Genomic DNA, 23732 nt, shown 5'->3' with positions numbered 1-23732 from the left:
ATCACAGAAATTTAAACAGATTCCATATATATCTGAAATGAAAATAATATCAGATGATTCCATACATAACTATTAGTCATGTTGTTCACTAGATATTATTTTGTTTTATAACAAAGTTAACATCTTAACTTTGGAACATTCCAAAGTTAAGATTTTGCAATCACGGTACTAAGTACTATAGGTTCTAATCACATTCAGAATAGAGACTTCCATTCGATTTCTCCCTTTTGCCCAGGTACGTTCAAAGAAAATATTATTTCAACTTGGGAATAATGTTGAGAGGGGGGGAAGGAGGCATATGGGTTTTAGCCTCGTCAGTACAAAATAGGACTGAGAATTTCATCTCAACAGGAAGACCTTTTATTAACTTTTAACAATGAGGCTGAGGTGCTTAGCCTTCAGTGAGGGTTGTATGTTTTTTTTTTTTTTTTTTTTTTTTCCTTTGGTAGTTGTTGGCGCATCGGCTTCTGTGGCCATAGTGCACCTCCCAAGGTTTTTGCAGTAGTTTGATCCAAGCCCGAGGCGGGATTCGAACCCGCGACCTTTGGGTTGCCCAGGCAGGTGCCTTACCCACCTGGCTAGCCGATCGGCGAGGGTTGTATGATTACCATCTAGAAACTTTAGTTCATTGCCCAGGAAACAGCAAATTGGACAAAGAATACACATTACTACAGACACAAATTGATTCCTCACAGCCTTAGACACTCAGTGCTTAAATATATGCCACCACCTTTTGATTATAGCATTATTCGATCAGCTTTTTTCAAGGAATAAGATGCATTCTTCATCTCAACAATGCTAAGAAAATGGGTGAGAAATGTCTGGCAATACTTTACTATTTTAATTCTTCATTGGAAGATAATTCAGTGAAAAAAAAAAAAAAAAAAAAAGATTCAAAGATTCTGAAATCGGCTGTATAACCACAGCTGCAAAACTTTTAGTTTCATCTCAGCAATTTTGACAATTTTCTCTACCAATAATCAGAATTATTGTCAATTTTTATTATTAATCAGGAAATGGTTCATTTCCTTACTTGAATGATCAACGCATGTAAAGAGAAAAACACAATATTCACAAGTGGTGCAAGAGAAAGAAGAATATACACTTTGTATTGATGCTTTATTATTACACCCTTGCACTTTGGCAATGTTATTTGCAAGGCATACAGTGTGCTATTTATTATGGAAATGCTAACTGCCATGTGAAATTGCCAAAATAATAAAAAATTATTAATTTTAACATGGTATGTTTAGTTCAGGAAATAGCTATACATGAAAATAGAGACAAAATAGCATCCCAAAAACTTCTTTGGGGACACTGGAACAATCCTGGAAAACTGATATGACTGGTAATTTCAACCAGAGGTGGAACCCTATACAAATTCAGGTAACTTAACTGTGATGGAATTAAGTTAGATCTTCCACTTGAGGTCTGATAGCAAGGTTTGAAAAGAATCCTAAAATGTCACTAGCTAACAATTTTGTGGCACTAATGTGCTTGTAAATTTGGAAAAGTATCAATTAAAGCTAATCTGCTTTTTCCAAAACATGCGGCAAAAGAAGCTCTTAATATTGTGTACACAGTTTTATTCATTTATAAGTAAATTCATCTTAATGGATATTAACCACATATTGTTATTCCCAAACCATAATTAAATCATTAACTTTTCAATACACAAAATTGTATAAAATATTGCTGTCTTTTAGCAGTAAAGTGACAAAATAAATTAAGCTTAAAATAAAAAAATTCAAAGATCATTGCTTATTTTAAATAATGTGTATAATTAAATAAAATCAAAATTTTAATATAAGTTCAACTTAACAAATAAGCAGAAAAAAAAAACCACAAATATACTCACATGTGCGCTCTAAATGTGTACACAGGTTCAACATCTAATGATGCAGTCCTTCAAGAGAAAAAAAAAAAAAAAAAAAACCACATATTTTAATAACATGAGAAAAAAATTTGGATCATTGTCTCACTAAAGGTTGGAATTTTTTCTCCCCATTAGAAAAAATTTAAAGCACAAGAAAAATAAACAGACAAATTAAATTTATAAGCAAGGAGCAAATAGTTATATTAAATAAGCTATTTCTATTTAATTTCTATTCTATTTTGATAATTCAAGTTACAAACCAAATTTATAGACTATAAATTAAATTACTATAAAAGAAGGTGTAACAGGAAAAATGCTGAAAATGAAGTGGAATGACGCTAGAGTCAACGATTTGTTAATGATTCATTTCTAACAGAATCTCTCCACTCGCTGTCTCATAGACATACTGTTTCTGCTGCATGCCTCATCTACAGATACTTCCATGGGCACTGTTCTTCTGAATTGGCTTCTATAATTCCCGCTCTCTCTTTCAAAACTGTCCGAACATGTGCACCTACCAGCAAACATCCATTTACTGTCCAGCTTCAAACTCAAAGAACCAACTTTTCATCTTACTCATTTATTCATTTAACAGCCGTTTTCTGGAACAACCTTCCTTCATACGTATTTCCTTAAAATTACAGTCTACAGAAGTTCAAAGTTAACAAATATTTTCTTTCTTCTCAACCTCCAACCCAAGCACGGTACTAAGTACTATAGGTTCTAATATCTCTTGTGTTTGGGGTTTACATAAAAAAAAATTATTGGAATAATAATGGCTAAATGATGCAAGGAGGCAGACTTTGCCATGTGTAAAAAAAAAAAAAACTAATCATCCATACCTTCTCTGTTTCCAAAAAGTATCTACCCAAATCCAATTTGAACTTTACCAAACTCACTTCACCACCAATGCAGATCATTACCAAACTAACAATCTTCATAACCATTGCAGTCCAATGATCTATACCATGTTACCTGAAAGTAAACTTTATACGCTGCAGCCTTCTCTTAATTCCCAGAATTTTATATTTGTGCTCAATGGTTCTCTCTTCTTTTCTTATCCATTTCTTATCCATCTCACTGATTCATTTCTTATCCATCTCACTGATTCCCTTCAGTCCCTTATGTACCCCAACAGCCCACTATTCCCATATAAAGGTATAGCATTAGTAGAGGTATATGATGCAAGAAAGCAAGCTTATGCATCATCAGCCAAAAAAAAAAACCACTCCCATTTCACCCCTCCGTTCGTTTGAAATACCTGTCCAGCTCAGCCTTAAATTTATTTAGGCTATCAACTTCCAAAATAAGGGATGGAAGTCTGTTCCACCAACCAACTACTCGCTGGCTAGAGGCAAATTTCCACACACCTATCCTACACCTGTCTTTCATCAATTTCAATTTATGCCCTCTCAAGGTGATTATTCTCAGCAAGAGGAAGAATCCCATCAGCATTGAGCATGCTCAAACCATTCAAGGTTTTATGCACCTCTATCAGATCACGTCGCCGGTGCTTAGCCTCCAGACACTAATTTGTAAAACTTAGGCCTGTCTTTGTAACAGCAACCCTTTGTTCCATTCATTAATCTTGTTGCTCTTCACTGCACTCATTCCAGCAGCTCTACATCTTTCTTGAAATGAGGCCTCCAGACCTGTATACAGTACTCAAAGTGTGGCTTGACCATTGCCTTACACAAGGGAATAATTGCCTCCTTATCCCTGCTAGAAAAATTCCTGTAGATTATTGACAAGACACCAAGAGCTACTCTTGCAGCCCGTCTGCACTGCTCAGAAAACTTCACATCTGCCTGCACAATTACCCCCAGGTCCTTTTCACCACTATCAGTGTACTACATATTTAATACGTTACTCTAGGGTTACCGTTTCCCTAGAGTAATACCTAGAATATGTAGGGCTTTACATTTGTCAATGTTAAACTTCATTTGCAACCGCTCATCCCATCTGCTCAACCTTTCCAGATCCTGTTGCAGTAGCATACTGTCAGGTGTCCTTAACAACCCTGCCATCCTTTATATCATCTGCAAACTTGGACATTAAGCTTGATATACCATCATCAATATCATTTATAAATACAGAAAACAACAATGGACCCAACACTAAACCCTGAGGGACTCCACTAATAACATTAGTCCACAATGAGCAGTGCTTATTGATTACCACTCTCTGTCTTCTGCCTCCCCCCCAACCAATCCTTTATCCATAGCAGCAATTTGCACAGATTGCCACACTGCTCCAATTTGTGCAGCAGTCTTCCATGTGCAACAGTATCAAAAGCCTTTCTAAAATCCAAATATATAATATCAAAGTTATTCACTGCATCCAGTCTTTTGTAACTGCATCATAGTATCCAATCAAATTGGTCAGGCAAGACTTTCCCTTAACAAAACCATGCTGTGTCCGAGCTATAACTGAAGTCTTGTCTAGATGATCCTGCAATGCTTCTTTAACTACTCTCAATTTTGATCTCCCAGTGCCGCCATTAATTTTCCTGGAACAGAAGTTAAACTCACAGGTCTATAATTACTTTGATCCTCCTTTGTGAATTGGGGTGACATTTGCACATCTCCAGTCTGTGGGTACCTCCCCTGAGTCCAAGGAAACTCTCATAATTATGGCTAAGGGTTTGCTTACTTCCTTTGCTGCCTCCTTTAATATAACTGGATAGATCCCATGCACCCCAGGTGCCTTTTTTATGTTTATCCTCAACTATTTTCTTCCTCCACTTTCCTCTCAGTTATTATAAAACCATCTAGCTCACTGCCAGAGTTTACTTCACCTCTAGCATTCCCCTTCCTGAATAACTCCTCATGTGTGAATATAGATGCAAAATACTCGTTTAGTTTGTTAGCCACCTGAGCAGGATCATCAACAGTTGACCCCTCGATATCACGTGGACCAATCCGATTCATCCCTTTCCTTCTAGAGTTTACACAGGTAAAGAACTCTTTTCTGTTTTTCTTTGCATCCTTTGCCAAGGATTTCTAATAATCTGCCTTTGTCTGCCTAATCTCCTTTGTGACTTGGTTACAGACCAGCTTATATCTATCATAGGCTTCTATGTCACCCATTAATTTATATGTATCCCATGCATTTTTCTTCTCTGCTATATGTCTCATTAGTTCATCTGACATCCATTTAGGCCTAAATCTTGAATATTTCTTCAAAGCCTAGTAGCTTTGAAGATAAATTCTTTGAATGCTTCCCATTTTGAATTTGCTGTTGGTAACATCATCAGTTGGTCCCACTGTATAGAATTTAAATACTGTCTCAGACCATTATAGTTGCTTTTATGAAAGCAAAAACCCTTCCTTTTGCCCCTGATGGTAGTTACCTCTTTGAGTAAATCCCACTTCAGCACACTGCGTTCACTGCCACCTAGTGGTTCCTTTATCTGCAGATTCTTAATCACTACTGGTAATCAGATCAAGAGTATTACGCCCTCTAGTTGCCTCCCGAACATTCTGATGTAGAAAACAATCATTCAATAAATCCACAAAGCCTTGCTAGTGTGAATGGCCGACCTACAAATTCCAGTCAATATCTGGGAAATTAAAATCTCCCATTATAAGACTCTCTGATTTACTGGCCCACTCTATTTCCCTGTACAGTTTCTTATTATACTCATCAGTGTCATTAGGCCTAAAGCACACTCCTACTCTCAATTTTGATCTCCCAATGCTTATGTCACACCAAACTGACTCGACACTGCACTGTCCAGCGATGTCGAATGGCTTCACTTCCTTGGATTTTATGTGTTTCTTAACTAATAGCATAACCCCTCCTCCCTTCCTATCCTGTCTATCCTTTCTGTACACATTCTATTCCCAAAATTCCAGTTCTGCATTCCATATATCTGTGTGACACCACGTCTCTGATATACAATATCTGCAACAATATCTGCCTTTGATGTTTTGAGCAATAACTCAAATTCATCAAATTTATTTACCAAACTCCTAGCATCGATGTACATGCAAGTATACATGCACCTGTTCCTATTCTTAGCTACCCTAACACAACCCAAGTGCTTACTTGTACCATAATGACTCCCAGCAGTCTCTGAAATACCCTGAATCTTGTTTTCCAGGCTGCTGCTCATTCCAATAGAAGCAGTGCAAGATCACTTTCACCACTGCCAGTGGCTACTGTTAAATCTATTAATCCTTGTATCTCCTCCCCCAAGCTAGCAGTTTTCCGACCCACCTAACACTGCCTCGATAGTATCAGCAAATATTCTTGCACCCTTTCTATTTAAGTGTATCCCATCCTTGTAGAAGCAGTTTTTCCTGTTAACAAGTACAGCCCAGGCTGAAAAAAAATTCTATCCCTTGAGCCTTGTATAAAAGTTTATGGTTTTTTATAATTAACTAGGTTGGTAAGGCAAGTCTTCCCTTTCACAAATCCATACTGTAAGTCATTAAGGATATGATTCATATTGAGATGGTCCAGTATTGTATCCTTAACCACAGACCCCCCCCCCATCTTTCCAGCCACCAAAATCTAACTCATTGGTGTTTGATAGTTCCCCATTACAACTTTCACCTCCTTTCTGGACTGGGTATGCATCAGCAGTTGTGTGTGTGTGTGTGTGTATACATATATATATATATATATATATACATATATATATATATATATATATATATACATATATATATATATATATATATATATATATATATATAGAGAGAGATCACACCAGGTTGTAATGATGATGATCTCATTAACACAACCAACAAGATGTATAACATCCACTCCTGGAGCCAATTTCAGTAGTTTTCTCAAGGGCTCTTTACCAATATTAATATATGACTTAATTTACAACAGTTTTAATCCTGTCACTGTTCCCTTTTGGTTTGAATCATCTTTCAACTGCAAGGAGGGCTACAAGTATCTATTTAAACATTTGACACTTCTGGCTTTCTGTGACTTTTCCAATTTAATCAAGTAAGGAGACTATCTGAATCTCTTCTCTTTTGTATTCGCATATAAAGAGAGGTTTCTATTGACTCTCTCTGATAGTGATTTCTGATATTCGGTTTTTGCCTGTCTTATCCCACAGCTGTTTTTTTATATATATGTTTATAATACTCTTGCAGATCAGTATCTTGAGATGGTCTGTAAACTATCCCTTTTTTTTTTTTTTTTTTTACTTTTGCTCAATTAACATAACCCCTCTTATCATCCAATTAGGCATTTTTATTTTGCATAACTTCTCCATGGAATCAAACGTATTCATAGTTTCCAGAATAAATTCCTCAAATACTAACCATAATCAACTTGTATCCAACAGTGTGCAGTTGTGCCTCCAGTTAATACAACACAAGAAATGCCTCATTCAAATATAGTTCCCTCTCTTGAGACTGTCAAATTTCGGATGCAACTTGGATCTCTATTGAGAATCAAATCGAAGATATTGGAACCCCTTGCCCTTTTTTTAATGTCTGAATAAATAATGACAGCAATCATCTAGATGGCTCAAAAATCTGTTTCGTTGTAGGATGTTTCTAGTAAACTATAAGAGGCAGCTTTTGAAGTTTCCCATAATGCAGTCACACTTGGCTGTTAACTAAAAGTTCTATAAAGACATGCTCCTCAAATTCACTTTGTGGATGGCATGTGGTAAAGGGAAGATCCCAGCTGGCATCTTCCCTTTACCACATGTCATCTCAATTCACACAGATATAATGTACATCTGAATGTACACTGAGCCTGAGTGCATTTTGATGGCTTTCAGAGCTTTTGATGAAAAGCATGACTTCACCTCTCCTTTGACCCTCCCTGTCACACCTGAACAAGTTGTACATACACAATACTGAAATTCTTAATCCCCTATATCTGTAATAGGACTAACAGAGACAGTACTGTCTCTGTTAGTCCTATTACAGTATATCAGCATTGGCTGACCTAATCAAAAGCCTACATTTATTAAATTTATTTACAATACTCCAGGCATTACTATATAAGAAAAATTAAATTTTGTATTTTTTGGCTTTGTACAATCCTCATGCATCATTTATAGATATTTAAAAAATGTTTCTTCTGGTGTTGGATGAATGCTGGCGATATTCATACCTGTTTAAGTGTAATTTTTGGTGCATAAGGTAATTACAAGTTGGATAAAAGTACTTACAGGGATGGTGCATATGTGATTCAGGCTCAAGTCACTATCCTGTATCATTCTAATGGCTGCCCTAACTCTCCATTAAAAAAATTAGCAATTCAGGATATTAGTCAAAACACCTTACACAGCCTCTGTTCAAATAAATTACATCTTTACAAAATAAATTTATTTTATTAACTAGAAGTTTGCAGAGTCCCTCAAGTCAAGAATTAATTCAAAAGGCTTTTATCATATATTCTTTCCTATCTATTATATCAGAATGTCCTTTCTCGTGACATATTTTGAGTATCACTTTATATTTCTTCACTAAGTCATTATCAATTTATATGGCAGCCTTAAGCACAGCTATATTTGATTCTTGTGTTGCATCAATTTGGACATGCAGCTGCCTAGATAAAAAAACAAGGGGGGGTTCTGGATGAACTGGAGTGCTTATGGAAAAAGCAAATATATGGGCTGTGTTAGGATAACTAAGAGCAGAAACAGACACAAATATATATGCTTGTACACTAATGATAAGAGTATACTGAAAAATTTTGATGAATTTGAAGTATTCTTTAAGTCATCAAATGAGAACATGGTAGAGGTACTGGGGAAAAAGCTATGTATAAAAGTGGAAGATAAATGACAATCTGAATGTAGTTGACTGTGGTTATGCTGTGGTCAATGAACTGTAGGTGTTGCCTGGCAAAACATTTAAGATTTCAGGACGGGTGGGCAATACAGGTTTGTCTCAATGTAAACTTCATGCATTCAGACTTACTGGGTAGATTTTTATGTCAACCTACATGAGATGTATGGTGATATCAAAGGGAACCCTGTCGATGGAATCAGTTGTCCGGACAGAATTATGCTTGGTTACATAGGTGAGTATCCGGATATGTTTGGCATAATTGATGAGATATGTTGCTAACCAGTGGGAGATTAGCATGGGGAACAAGAGTCCACAGAGAAAAGAACCTTGTGGGACTCCAGTCGTTATGTGCCCAGTATAAACTCTGTTCTCAGCTAGGTAGCTGACTGTCCTGTTATGAAGAAGTGAGAATAGAAAGGGCAGAAAGTTTCCACCAATGAGGTAGTAGCTTTCAAAGAGTTGCAGTAAAGCAAACATGATGAGAGATTGGATGCTGATTCAACATAGATATAAGTGATTGGCAGACTTTTCAAAAGTGAAAGGGATGTTGTTAGCAGTAGCAAGGAGATTGGTGACAGTAGATCTAATTGGAATGGATAAATGAATTGCTTTTCTGCCATGTTTCAAAATGAATTTGCAGGGGTGAACTTGGTAAAATTTCCTTGGTGATAATTAGCAGAAGTACATTCTCTAGCAATATGAGAGCACTGGAAGCAGTGGGCAGATTGGTCTATAGTGGTTCGTAAGTCAGGAAATGTGAGTTTTTCCATTGGTCTCAATGGAAAAACTCACATTTTCCATTGAGAAGCTCACTCACAAACTACCTTTTCTGCCATCAAAAGGTAGATGGCAGAAAAGTTGTCATAACCAATGGCATTAGCAGATCAACTTGTGATTTGCATGGTGTTTGAGTGAAGAATGAATTCAGCATTCTTGTTGAATCAAATGATGTGATTGAGACATTGACTGGAATCCAAACTCTGGAGGGTGGGGGGGGTAGTCTCAGTCAACACGAGAGTATGGATTCCTCCTCCATGTGAGTAGCCTGAGCAAGAGTAAGAAGGGCATCAGCATTGAGCTTGCTCAAACCATTCCAAGCCTAAAAATTTTGATCAGTTCCCTTCCCTGGCCTTATTATTAAGACGCTGTAATTTGCAGAACTGAAGCCCGAATGTATGCAGTGCTCAAGATGCAGCCTAACCATTGCCTTGTACAATGTGATAATGTATATCACAGACAAAACTCCATGAGTTGTCCTGGCAGCCTGCCTTCACTGCTCAGAGAACTACATATCTGACTGCACAATTATGGGGTCTTTTTCATTTTTTACTGCCTTGAGTGTAGTACCACATTGGTACATTAATCTGGAATTACTGCGACCCACATGCAGTACCTTGCATTTATCAGTGTTAAACTTCAACTACTATTTCTCAGAACTTGTAGCAGCAGCTTACCCTGATTACTGTCATTTACCACCTTGTTAACATTAGTATGTTGTGCAAATTTAGACCTTACTTCTAATATACCTATATTAATATCATTACTAATTATAGAAAACTATCTTCTTTCCATAGCAGCTGTTGTTGTTATTTGGTTTTTATGAGCAATGTGCAAATGCATTAGCAACTAAGGCCATATTGCTCCGGGGATATGCGGTGGTCATTCCCTGATCTTTCCGCATCCTCCATATTTGGTGGACACTGACTCGAACCCCAGTCTAATCAAGAAGCATGTGCTACACACTGCCGCTCATGCCCACCTGGCTACGGAGGTGCCGGCTTGCTGGGGTGTGAAAGTATCAGCGAATGCTGATTGCAAAAAATCTTTGGCAAAGCATGCAAAGAAAAAAAAAAACAAAGACTTTTTTACTTATGTAAACTCTAGAATCAGACTGGTCCACATGATATAGATGGTTTGACTGTTGATAATTCAGCTCAGATAGCTGACAAATTCAATGAGTATTTTGCATCTATATTCACATTGAGGAATTCCGTGAGGAAGGGGGCGACAGAAGTTTATTAAACTCTAATAGGGAGCTAAATGATTTTGTAATTAAAGAGAGCAAAGTGAAGGAGAAATTTTTCAAGTTAAACATAAAAAAGGCATCGGGTTGAATGGAATCTATCCAGTTATATTGAAGGAGGCAGCAAGGGAAGTAAGCAAACCCTTACAATAATTATGATAGCATCCTTGCACTCAAATGTGCAAATGTATCTCCAATTCACAAGTGGGGGGAGCGACCAAGTAATTCCAGACCTGTTAGTTTTTACTTCTGTTCCGGTGAAAATAATGTAGTTACTGGTAAAAGAAGCACTGCGGGATCATCAGTGCTGGATTAATGAACGGGCTAGTAGGGCCCTTGCCGGGATGCCAAAATCAGAAGGACAGTGAGGCAAGAAATATAAATATCTTCAGTAAAAGGGTAGTAAAAGAGTGCCAAAAAGTGTTTCTGCCCGAGGTGTAGAAATACTTTGGTCCGAATCTGGGGATCATCTAGACAAGATCGGAGTAACAGTTCAGACACAGCATGGGCTTATTAAGGTCTTGTCTGACAAATTTGATTGGATACTATGATGTGGCCACAAAGAACCTGGATTTCACAAAAGCTTTTGATACTATTGCACATGGAAGACTGCTGTACAAATTGGAGCGGTATGGCATTAAGGGCAAGTTGCTACAACGGATATAAAAGGATGGTTGAGTAGGAGATGACAGAGAGTGGTAATCAAGGGACAATGCTCTTTGTGTGGAATAATGTTATTAGTGAAGTCCCCCAGGAAATGAAGTTTCGGTGCTGGGCCCAGTATTGATTTGTGCATTTATCAATGATATCTATGAAGGTATATCAGGCTTAATGTCCAAGTTTGCAGATAGTAGTAGAGGCATGTGGTACAAGAAAGCAAGTGTATAAGCTTATGTAGCATTAACAAAAAAAATATCCAGACATTGATTCTCTCTAAAAGTTTGTCCAGTTCTTCCTTGAATTTATTTAAGATATCAACTTCCACAACAACAACAGACATGCCTGCTAAAGGAAATTTCCGCACATCTATTCGATAACTCTTTTTCCTCAATTTGAATTTATGGCGCCTCAGGTTTGTAATCTGAGCAGGCGGAAGAATTCAGCATGCTCAATCCATTCAAGAGCTGATACAACTCAATCATATCACCTTGCTAGTGCCTACTCTATAGCCGCTGCAATTTGCAGAAATTAAGCCTTTCTTGGTAAGACCACCTCTTCATCCAACTCACCAATCTTGTTGCCCTTCTCTGTTTGCTCAAGCAACTCTACTTCCTTCCTAAAATGAGGCCTCCAGACCTGTATGCAGTACTCAAGGATGGCCTAACCACCGCATGCAAAGGGATAATCACCTCCCCTTCCCTACTAGCAAAAGTCCTATACATCACTGACAATACCCCATGACACGCTCTGGCAGCCTGTCTGCTTTGGTCAGAAAACCTATCTGATTGTGCAATTATTCCCAGGTATTTTTCATTTTCTACCAGCCTAAGTGTAATACCAAACAGTTGGTATGTTTCTCTGGGATCAATTCTACCCATATGTGGTACTTTGCATTTGTTAATGTTAAACTTCAGTTGCCACTTCTCAGCCCATCTGCCCAACTTTTCCATATTCTGTTGCAGTAGCGCACAGCCATTACTGTCATTAACAACCCTGCCAACCTTTGTATCAACTGCATACTGCAACAAGCCTAATATACCTTCATCAATATCATTGATAAATATACAAAACCCATCACGGCCCCTGGGGACTCCATTATTAACATTAGTCCCCAAAGAGCGGTGTTCATTTATTACCTTTCTCTGTCACCTCCCACTCAAACACACTTTTAACCATTGTAGCAACTTGCCCTTAATGCCATACTGCTTGAATTTGTACAGCAGCATTCCATTGGTACCAAAATCAAAAGCTTTCATGAAATCCAAGAATATGATATCAAAATTATGTTTTTGCATCCAGTTACTTTGTAATCACATTGTAATATCTAATCAAATTTGTCAGAGAAGACTTCCCCTTAATAAACCCATGCTGTATCTGAACTATAACTGCAGTCTTGTCTAGATGATCTGGAATGCTTCTTTAACCAGTGACTTCATTATTTTCCCAGGAACAGGCGACAAACTAACAGGTCAGTAATTACTCATGTCACCCTTTGAGAATTGTAGATATATGTGCACATCTACAGACTGTGGGACCTTCCTTTTAAACCAAGGATGCTCTCATAATAATGGCAAAGGGTTTGCTTATATTTAAAGTCTTTCTTATATTTAAAATTAAACAATTTCTCCTCCACATCGTTCTCTGTTATTACAAATCCATTTACCCTGTTAGATTTTGATAAATGTCTGGCCTCCTCTTACACATAGAGTTCCTCATGTGTGAATATATATAGATGCAAATTACTCCTTCAGTTGTTTGTTATGTTTTGTTATTTGGTTTTCAGGAGCATTAGCAACTAAGGCCATATTGCTCCGGGATATGCGATGGTCATTCCCTGACCTTTCCGTATTTGGTGGTGACAGGCTCGAACCCCGGTCTAATCAAGAAGCGTGTGCTACACACTGCTGCTCCTTCCCACCTGGCTACGGAGGTGCCTCTCCTTCAGTTTGTCAGCTATCTGAGTAGGATCAATCGTATTCATCCTCCTCCTTTCTAGGGTTTTCATATGTAAAGAAGTCTGTTATTCTTTGAATCCTTTGTCAAGGAATTCTCATAATCTGCCTACACTTGTTTAACCTACTTTGAGACTTGGGCACAGACTATCTTATATCAAACATAGGCTTCTGTGTTGCTTGATAATTTATATGCATCCCATGCAGTTTTCTTCTCTGCCACTAGTCTTGTTAGTTCAGCTGACATACATTTAGGCCTAAACCTTGAACGGCATTTCTTAATTGGTATGGAAAGCCTAGTAGCTTCCAAGATTAATTCCTTGAATTTGCTGTAGGTAACATCATCAGTTGGTCCCACTGTCCTCATCATCATCAGCCATTTTTGATCCACTGCAGAATGAAGGCCTCTCCAGCAACTTTCCGTTTCCTTTTGTTTTGTGCAATGGGCATCCATTTACCACCCACAAAATTGTAAATTTCACCTGTCCATCTCCATCGCTGTTTTCCAGGTTTTTTTCTAGCTCCTCTTGGGTACCAATCTATTATTTTCTTAGTCCATTTGTCATCATACCTTCGAGCTATGTATTCTGCCCAAGACCATTTTAGTTCTTTAGTTTGAATAGCATACAGCTTATTGAGCGGTACTCACCTTAGATAAATCTGCTACGTTATATGAAGTTAGGATGGAAGAATAATTTGAGGCTTAAGGTAGTTTAAAATAATTTAAAATAAGTTAAGATTAAGATTGTGAACACAGAATTAAAATATGCTCAAGGGAGTAGAAGTGTACAACTTTGTCCCTGGTTGTCATTGAAGAATTAATTTAAACTTTAAAATATGAGACCGGTGAAGCTAAAAGTCATAAACGACCGACTTTCGTATTGTCATCAGTTGGCAATACTAAAAGGAAAGGAATCACATGTTTTTAAAGACTTCTATGTTCCCATAATGCACTTTGTGACATGTGGGAATCTTAGGTGCGTAAGATTCCAGACTGGAGAGAGGTGGGTAGGTAGTTTTGTGTTAACGACGTTACGTTTGGTATTATGGTGGCACCATTCTATAATAAGAGCTTTGGTATTGAAAGGTTTTGTAACTGGATTTTCATTTTACAATTGTGATGGCTGAATCAACTAGGGGGTTATGGTTATGAGAATGTACATGTTGTGTGAGTTCAGTACTGGGTTGACCAGTCCTGAAGCTGTTATAATGGTAATATGCTCGTGTGTGTTGGAAGTTTTTGTTGTGTGGTAGTGCTACCGATGTAGCATGCATTACAACCTTGTTGACACTAAATTAAATATACAATATTGTTCATGTCATTTATTGAGTATTTGTGTGTTTCTTTATATGCATTAAACAGAGTTCCTAACTTATTGTATGAAGAAAATATAAGTGTGATATCAGTGCCTGCGAACACTTTGCGGAACTGTCTAGCGAGACTGCTGTGATAGGGAAGGATAATGCGCATGTTCTGTTTGGTGTTATGTTTAATTAAGCTATTGGCATTATTCTTTGCAACGGAAACTATGTGTTGGATTAATTGGAGTGGATATTTCCTGGTCATGAATTTTTCTGTGAGAAATTGTTATTCGGCGGATAAATTATCTTGGGAAGAACTGAACTTTATAGCATTATGGATTTGATTATAAAGGACGGCTTTTTTTGTACTAAGTGGGTGGTGTGATTTGAAATATAGATATTTTCCTGTGTGAGTATTTTTCCTGTAACTCCTGGTTCCTAGTTTGGTGCCTATTTTGTATATTGTGAGGTTAAGAAAGTTGATTTTGTTGTTGATTTCTATTTCGAGTGTGTATTTTAATCTTTTCGAGTGTGTCATATATCGTGTTGAATTTAATAAAGAGATCATCAATTGTAGTTCTGTTTCCTATTAAAAGTATGTCATCTGCATAACGCATATCAAGTTTAATCCAGTACCGAACTCACACAGCACATACATTCTCATAACCATAAACCCCCTAGTTGATTCGGCCATCACAATTGTAAAATTAAAATCCAGTTACAAAATCTTTCAATATGAAGCTCTTATTACAGAATGGTGCCGCCATAATACCAAACTTAACGTCGTAAACACAAAACTACCTACCCACCTCTCCCCGGTCTGGAATCTTACACACCTAAGATTCCCACATGTCACAAAGTGCATTATAGGAACATAGAAGTCTTTAAAAACACACGATTCCTTTCCTTTTAGTATTGCCAACTGATGGCGTTAACACGAAAGTCGGGCGTTCATGACTTTTGGCTTCACCGGTCTCATATTTTAAATTTTAAATTAATTCTTCAATGACAACCACAGACAAAATTGTGCACTTTTACATATTTGAGCATATTTTAATTCCGTGTTCACAATCTTAATCTTAACTTATTATAAACTACCTTAAGCCTGAAATTATTCTTCCATCCTAACTTCATGTAAAGTAGCAGATTTATTTATTTATTTTTTGATTTGGTAGTTGTTGGCGCATCGGCTTCTGTGGCCATATTGCACCTCCCAAGGTTTTTGCAGTACTTTGATCCAAGCCCGAGGCGGGAATCGAACCTGCAACCTTTGGGTTGCCGGGCAGGTATTTTACCCACTCGGCTAGCCCGGTCGGCCAGCAGATTTATCTAAGGCAAGTACCGCTCATTAAGCTTTATGCTATTCAAACGGTAAATTGAGATATTCAATAATTTATTCTTTAGTTTGATAATAATGTCCTTTACTTGAGTTTGCTGCCTTATCCATTTGTTTCTCTTCTTATCTAACAGTCTGATTCCCAATATAATTCGTTCCATTCTTCGCTGTGTAGTTCTCAGCTTCTCTTCCATTCTTCTGGTGAGTGCCGAAGTTTCACTTCCATAATTCATGGTGGAGAGTATACATTGGTTCATTATTTTACGTTTCAGAGAAATTGGGATATTGCCCCTCAGTATGACTATATTTCCTGAATGCTACCCATCCAAAATTTATTTTTCTCTTGACTTCCAACCATTTATCATTATTACAACTAATGACTTCTCCCAGATAAGTGTATGAATCCACCTTTCCAATTACTGCTCCTTCAATGATTATATCCCTTTCTGTGGTATACTTTTTCATCATTAGTTTTGTTTTAGACATATTCATCTTTAGTCTAAAATCTTTACTAACTCTGCATAACTGATTAAGATTTTCCTCTAATTCTTTAGGATCATGGCTTATGATCACAATGTCATCTACAAATCGTAAATGGTTTAGGTACTCTCCATTCACACTGACTCCTTTCTGTGACCAGTCTAATCTTCTGAAAACTTCCTCAAGGGCAGCAGTAAACAATTTCGGAGATATTGGGTCTCCTTGTCGAATTCCTTTCTCAATTTTAAATTTACTGCTGTCTTCGTCTAGCCTAATAAAGGAGGTAGTATTCTCATATATTTTCTTAAAAATCACAATATATGGGGTAACTATGCTTTGTCTTTCCAGGTGCCCCAAACATTGCCTTATGCTGTATGGGGTCAAATGCCTTTTCATAATCCACAAATGCCAGGCATAATGGTGTTTTATATTCATTTGCTTTCTCCATTAGCTGTGATATTACGTGAAGCTGATCCATAGTTGAGAATTCACTCCTAAAGCCAGCTTGCACTTTTGATTGATTCTCATCATGTATTCTTTCTAATCTGTTAGTAATGACCTTTGTAATCAACTTGTAGATGTTGGATAACAAGCGAATTGGTCTATAATTTCCAATTTCTGATTTAACTCCTTTCTTATGTAGCAAAACTACAATTGCATTAATCCACTCCTTAGGCATCACATCTTTTCTAGTGCATTTTGTGAAGAGCCTTGCCAGTTTTTGTGTCACGTCTCTAACTCCCAATTTTAATAACTCTACAGTAACTTCACCTTTCCTCGGGGATTTCTGATTCTTGATTTTCTTAATCGTATCTTCTACTTCATCAGGAAGGATGTCGTATTTGTTACTATTTTGTGATCCATTTTTCACACTGTTGGCATTATTTCCTCGCTCCTTGAATAATTCTCTTTAGTAGCCTTCTGTTATTTGAATTATGCCTTCTCTGCTATTTATAAGTACACCATCTCTATTCTTCAGTTTCATTTGTCTTTCTGTATTACTGCTCATGGCTGCTGATTTAAGTCCTTTGTTTTCCCTTAATGCTTGTTCTACTTTTCTGGTGTTAAAACCTCTTTCTAATGGCTTACTATACTCAATTTTGTCCTTGTCAGTGCTTATCTTGCTCTTCATTTGTCGTCTTTGGTTCATCATGACAAGTATTTCTTGACTAATATTTTCTTCTTTGAATTTCTTTTTACCTATATGTTTCTTGGGCTTTATCACTTTCAGAAAGTTGAAGTATTCCTCGTCGATATCTTGGTCCTGCACAGTCTGCAGAAGCTCAAACTTGTTTTTAAGTTTAGTACACACTGCTTTTTCTCCTCTTCCGTTACCTCAAAGACCTTCTTATTATTTACTCGAGTCAGCTTTTTCCTTTCTTTTCTTACATCTATATCAAGTGTTCATCTTAACATCCTGTGATCACTTTCAACGTTTACCTGCATCTGGAGGGTAACATCGCTCATTATATATATTCTGTTAGTGAAGATGTCAATTTCATTAGTTGACAATCCTCGAGATTCTGCAAATTCCACAAGTCTTTCATCTCTTTCATTTCTTTCATCAATTCCAAAATTTCCTATAGTTCCCCTTTCTGCCCTGTTTTGTCTCTTTCCAACCTTAGCATTGAAGTATCCCAAAATGATAGTGTAGTGGGTTTTCTGCTCATCTAGAAGACTCTCAATTTCGGTGTACATTTCTTCAAACTCTTCATCTTCACGGCTCGATGTTAATGCCTAAATCATTATAATCTTTAGCTTGTACCTCTTAGAAATCCTGAGTAATAGTCTTGACACCTGTGGTGATGTACTTTTGAATTCCAAAACGTTGTTTATTATATCTGTATGGACCAGAAAGCCAACTCCACCTTCACTCCTTCCACTGGTGTACAGCAGATTTCCACTAGATAACCTTATAAGTGATTCATTTCTTTTCTTTGCTTCAGACAAACCGATGATATCTCAATTCACATTTTCTAATTGCTTTCTTCACCAATGGGCAATATTACATTGTTAACAGGCCAAGTTTAGTTTTTGTGCATGGCAGCCTGGTCATACCCAGAGATTCTTAGCACCCTCTGCTTCCACTCTGATCCTCTTGCTGCAGTAAGAGGGGGAGTGAAAGCAGCTGGGGACTGAGGGCCATTTGTGTTGTCGTGCTGTCATGTGCTAAAGGGTTTTGTCTTTTCCTCTTCACGCTGACCAGGCTGTTGTTTGTTATCTGGTTTTTAGGAGCATTAGCAACTAAGGCCATATTGCTCCGGGGATATGCGGTGGTCATTCCCTGACCTTTCCGCATCCCGGTCACAGGATCGAACCCCAGTCTAATCAAGAAGCGTGTGCTATGCACTGCTGCTCCTGCCCACCTGGCTACGGAGGCACCACTGCTGACCAGGAGTCCTGAAGAGAATCACGCTACACGTTCGTTGCCACCTAAGTTACGTAACAGGGCTTACCATCGAGAAGGTGTGCATGAGTGGATTTTAGAGAGGCAGGCCAACCAGACTTCTCCTAAATCTTCTGAAATAGAAAGATATTGGATCCATCAATGTTTTAGGCTGAGTGTCTGATAACATACAATGCCCATTCCCCCTCTAAGCCCCCTTTGTATAGAACTTAAAAACTGTCTAAGACCACTGTGGTCACCTTTACAAAATAAAAATAAAATCCCTTTCCTTTACCCCAAATGGTAGTTACATCTTTAAGGAAGTCCCACATCAGTACACTGTGATATTGCCACCAAGTGGTTCCTTCATTTTGCAGATTCTGGTTGCTTCTGAACATGGTGCTGTAGGTAACAATCATCAAATAAATCCACAAAATCTTGCCAGTGTGAGAATAATAAACGAACAAGTTTAATTAATATATGGAAAGTTAAAATCTCCCAATCATAAAGCATTCTGTTTTACTGGCCCACTATTTCTCTGTACAGTTGTGCATTGTACTCCTCAGGCTATAACACACTCCTACTGTCATTTTTTGCTTTCGACAAAAATGCACTGGTGGAGAGTGCAATGTCAACTGGATGCACTTCCTTAGATTTTATGTGTTTCTTAACTAACAGTATAATCTGTCCTCCCTTCCTATCATGTCTATCCTTTTCTGTATACAACGTACTCCCCAAATTCCAATTCTGCATGACGGCATGCCTCTGATATCTCAACAATATCTGCTTCTGATGTCTTGACCGTACTTCAAATTCATCTAATTTATTTACTATAATCTTAGCATTGGTGTACATGCAAGTATACATACACCTGTTGTTACTCTTGCAAAAAAATTTGAATTGAAAAAAAAAAAAAAAAAAAGCAATGTTATGTCACTGTTTAAAACCTGAAAGGTAGATATTTTGAAAAGCAAATGGTAACAGAGCAGAGAAAACACAAGAAGCGAGTAATGGATATTTAAATTATTAGTCCCCAGAAGAATTCAGCAATGGTGTTTATTAATTTACTTAAAATTAACAGTAAACATAAATGCAGCACTGGAGCATTAAATTTTTAAACAGATACTGAACCAAGGTGAGGTAACCTTTGAAAGTTCCAGAAATCTCAAAGCATCATGCCTGTTATCTCCATGTGGAAAAATTATGCAAAATGCTTTACAGAATAAAGTAAATTGCAGAAATTTTGTTGGCTCTTTGTGTTTATACTACTACTGTGCTATGCTCTTTTTAATGTTTGGCTTAGTTTAGTACTGGTTTTGGTTGATGCTGTTATTTATTCTTGGAATATGTACATGCTTGAAGATTATTTCTGAAACTCTGATAGTTCTCCTATGAGTTTAGTTTTAAATCAGCTAGGTGATATAAAGTACTTAAGAATTAACATTTAAACTTGTGATGATGATTTGAATTGCATTAAGGCACATGGATTAAGGAATCTCCTAGATATACTGTTTTGAGAGCTCAAGACAATGTGAATTTTTGTTAAGCTATTTTTACGCTGTAAAGGAGCTATTTAAAAACAGATAATTATAAATTAATTTTAATTTGTATTCAATTTTCTGTTATGGCATTCAGAATTTTTGTGTGCATTTTATTTGACAGCATGTCAAAAGGTTAATCATCATATGTGTGTGTAGTCTGTACCATTCTGCAATCGCTAACAGTGATGAAGAGAATACGATTGAAAGAAAGTTTCCAGCAATTTAGAAGACACTTTTAGATCTTCAAAATAAATTATATTTAATGATTTTTAAACTCAAAGTGGTGTGAAGACTTGAGCCACACTAGGTATTTCTTCTAGAAATGGGTATAGGTATTTTTAGGTATTTTCTCTTTAGCGGTAATCTATATGCTAACTATAATAACATGTAATTAAATGGTTTTCTACAGATAGTAATTTTTAAGGATTGATGTCCCTTTGCATGCACTCCTCTTTCCCCAATCCATTCCTAAGCCAAAGTACTTTCATTGTCTTATAGACTAAATTACTGTCCATTTTTATTATTATAATTATTTTTTTGAATGAAATGCAATAGGAACTTTATGCAAACTTTATATTGACAAGAATATACTCTGTACAGTTTTAAGTCTAAGAACTCTCGAGAATTAGATGTCTGAAAAGACATTTTGCAACTGTTGCAAAAATAAAAAATTCAGCAATTAAAATTTGTATATTTAATTATGAGTTCATTTGCTATTTAGATCCAATATTAATGATCACTAATTAACTTGTAAACATGAAAAGCAGGAGGATGTTCATAATTGATAGTCTGTGTTTCTGTAATTGATAGTCTCTACCTGCCTAACAAATCCAATGGTCTGAGCACTCACAGCAGTAAAAATTTTGCCTATACAGTGAATTGTTTTTTTTACATGAATTTTTTTCAGATTAACCATTTAATAAGTAGTGAAAAAATAAGAAAACCCATGGCTTATTCTGCTGTGAGCATACCACAGCATTTACTAGGCAGGTTAAAAACTAATGGCCACAAAGACATCTTTCTACTTTTCACGTTCAAAACATTAGCTATTTTACAAATGTGAAAATTTTAACTCGTAAATATAGTTTGCAGATTTATTCTGTTGCTTCTATTGAAGTCTTACACTGTTATTTATTTTAATGACACATTTTTTTTTTTTTTTTTCCTCATTAAAGTTTAACAATTTGCTTGTATGTGTTTACTGAACTTCATATTTGTGAAATCAAAGAAGTGTTCTGACTTACCTTGATGTTCAACTCCTATTTATTTCTCAGTTAATTACAACAGAGGGCGTGCCAGCCAATCTTGTGAAAAAAACAAATAAATAAATAAAGTAATAACAGGCGTGAATAGGCAGAATCCCTTAATGCAAATTTAATCTTTGACAGAATTTTAAGACCAGGTAATAAGGAGCAGGAGAAGGAGGATAAGTTTATGATTTTAGTTTAAAACTTTGATTTTTCAATATACTTGTTACTTTGTGACAATATAATGGGTTACCACTTGTCTCTCAGTTGAAGAGGTCTGGATTAAAGAATTCTTAAAGGTTGCTTCAATCAGGATTGAAGTCAGCCAATCTCAGGCAAGGGAAGCAGAGTTCTCTGTGAATCATCTTGTGTTTTTCCAACCCACCATGAAAACTGGCCAGTGAACATAAATGTGCATACACAATGATAAAGACTGTGAACTAGCATAGATATCAAACAGTGCACTATGACCAAAACAAAATGTATTCAATGTGTGAAAACACCATAAAACAATAATACTGATAACAACAATGGTTACCAACATATTTATTTTAATTGAAGAAGGAACTGTGGTGATGGTACAATCCCTGCTGGAGAGAATATATATATTTTTGACTCAGAGCATGCCAGATATTCGGCTTTGTAAACACTCTTAAAACCAGATATAATAAATGGATAAAAACAAGAAAAATATATATCTGCAAAAAAAATAAACAATAATGCCTTTTCAAAAAGATGTCGAAAGTAAACGATTGTGACTTCACCAAAAAAAGATCTTGGTGATCTTCTTTAGTTTGAAATTTGTACAGACATTGGTGGTTCTGTATAAAGGGAAAAAAAAAGGTGACAACGGATAGTTAATCACTGCTAATAGTCAAGACCAAAACCTGTGTTCTTTGTGGAGTCACAATGAACAGTGTAATGATATGATGGGCTACAACTATTTCCTTTTGGACTTTTGATGGTAAGGAAGAGAATATCCTGGGAATTATTCCTTTCATTGGCACTGGTAAAGTACTAGCTTAATTTTTCAAACATATAAAGTTTGGCTGGAGCCAAGAAAGTGGTAATAGGTAAAATCTGGAATGCTATTTTGGACTGAAACTGCTGCTTCATGAGCTGTTCAGAACTATGAAGAGAAAAGGTATGTAGTGTTCTGTTTTCAATAATCATATTAGTATCGGTAATAAAATGTAACAACAAAGCATGGAAGCATGTTTTATGCATAATCTGCCCTAAAAATTAATAAGTAAAATAAATTAATAATAAATAAAAAGAAAATGTCTCCACAGTTTCATATTTTATCTACTTCCTCCAAATATTTATCTACTCCATCTTTAAATCTACTTAAGCTCTCTAACTCTACAAGGATTGGTGGAACTTGACACTCTTTGACCAGAGACAGTTTATGTTCAGCCTACAATTATCTTTCCTTAATTTAAATCTGTGTCCCTCCCCAACTTGTGTCATGTTTGAAAGAGAGAAATTGTGCCCATCGTTATTTTCTTGGTCCTTTTTAAGCACCATCAGATCCTCAAACAGTAGTCCATTCTTCCAAACTCTGCAGCATAGAAAACTGAAGTTTACCCCTAAAAGAACATCTCTTTGCATCTACAACTAATCTTATTATCATCCACTGCACTATTTCACAAAACTTGACATCTTTCTTGCAATCAGGTTCCACTATCTGTACAATTATTCAAGATATAGTCTGACTGCTGATTTGTTTAGTGGGATAATTAAACTATCTCATCTGGAAAAATTCTTGTATATAATTGACAGATACCCATATGTTAGCCTTACTATGAGCAAAAGAACTTCATATCTGATTATATTACAACCATCAAACACTTTTCTTCTTCACCAATGGTGAGTGTTTTAACTTCAGCTGATAACTCAACTTGCAATTACTCTAATCCAGGTTGCAGATTCTAGCACTTTATATTAATTATTATTTTTCTGATTAGTTGTATAAATTATTTGTCTTTCTATTACAAGATATTTTGGTTCTCATTAACAATCCTTCCCTTATTATTCTTAACATAATCGGAAATACTGACATGACACTTGTAATAATTTCATCAATGAAATAACAGACCTAGCACACAGAGCCCTAAAGGAACCACTCCAAACACAGGTCAACGCAGAGCACT

The 23732-nt window shown here is 36.5% G+C and overlaps 1 protein-coding gene across 5 annotated transcripts in view; it reads right to left on the bottom strand.

Moving 5' to 3' along the window:
- Positions 1-23732, bottom strand: part of LOC150084775 (striatin-3-like) — a 751872-nt gene that overhangs the window by 226108 nt on the left and 502032 nt on the right. For all 5 annotated transcript variants that reach the window (XM_090376594.1, XM_090376597.1, XM_090376596.1 and 2 more), the window contains one exon: positions 1859-1906. In XM_090376594.1, the coding sequence (XP_090232720.1) occupies positions 1859-1906 (48 nt within the window). The remainder of the gene's footprint in view (positions 1-1858; positions 1907-23732) is intronic.

This window comes from Mastigoproctus giganteus, chromosome 6 (assembly GCF_048544385.1).
Source record: "Mastigoproctus giganteus isolate SK-2022 chromosome 6, ASM4854438v1, whole genome shotgun sequence".
Lineage (NCBI taxonomy): Eukaryota > Metazoa > Arthropoda > Arachnida > Uropygi > Thelyphonidae > Mastigoproctus > Mastigoproctus giganteus.
The sequence above is the reverse complement of the archived record's forward strand: the minus strand, read 5'-3'. Positions and strand labels throughout refer to the sequence as shown.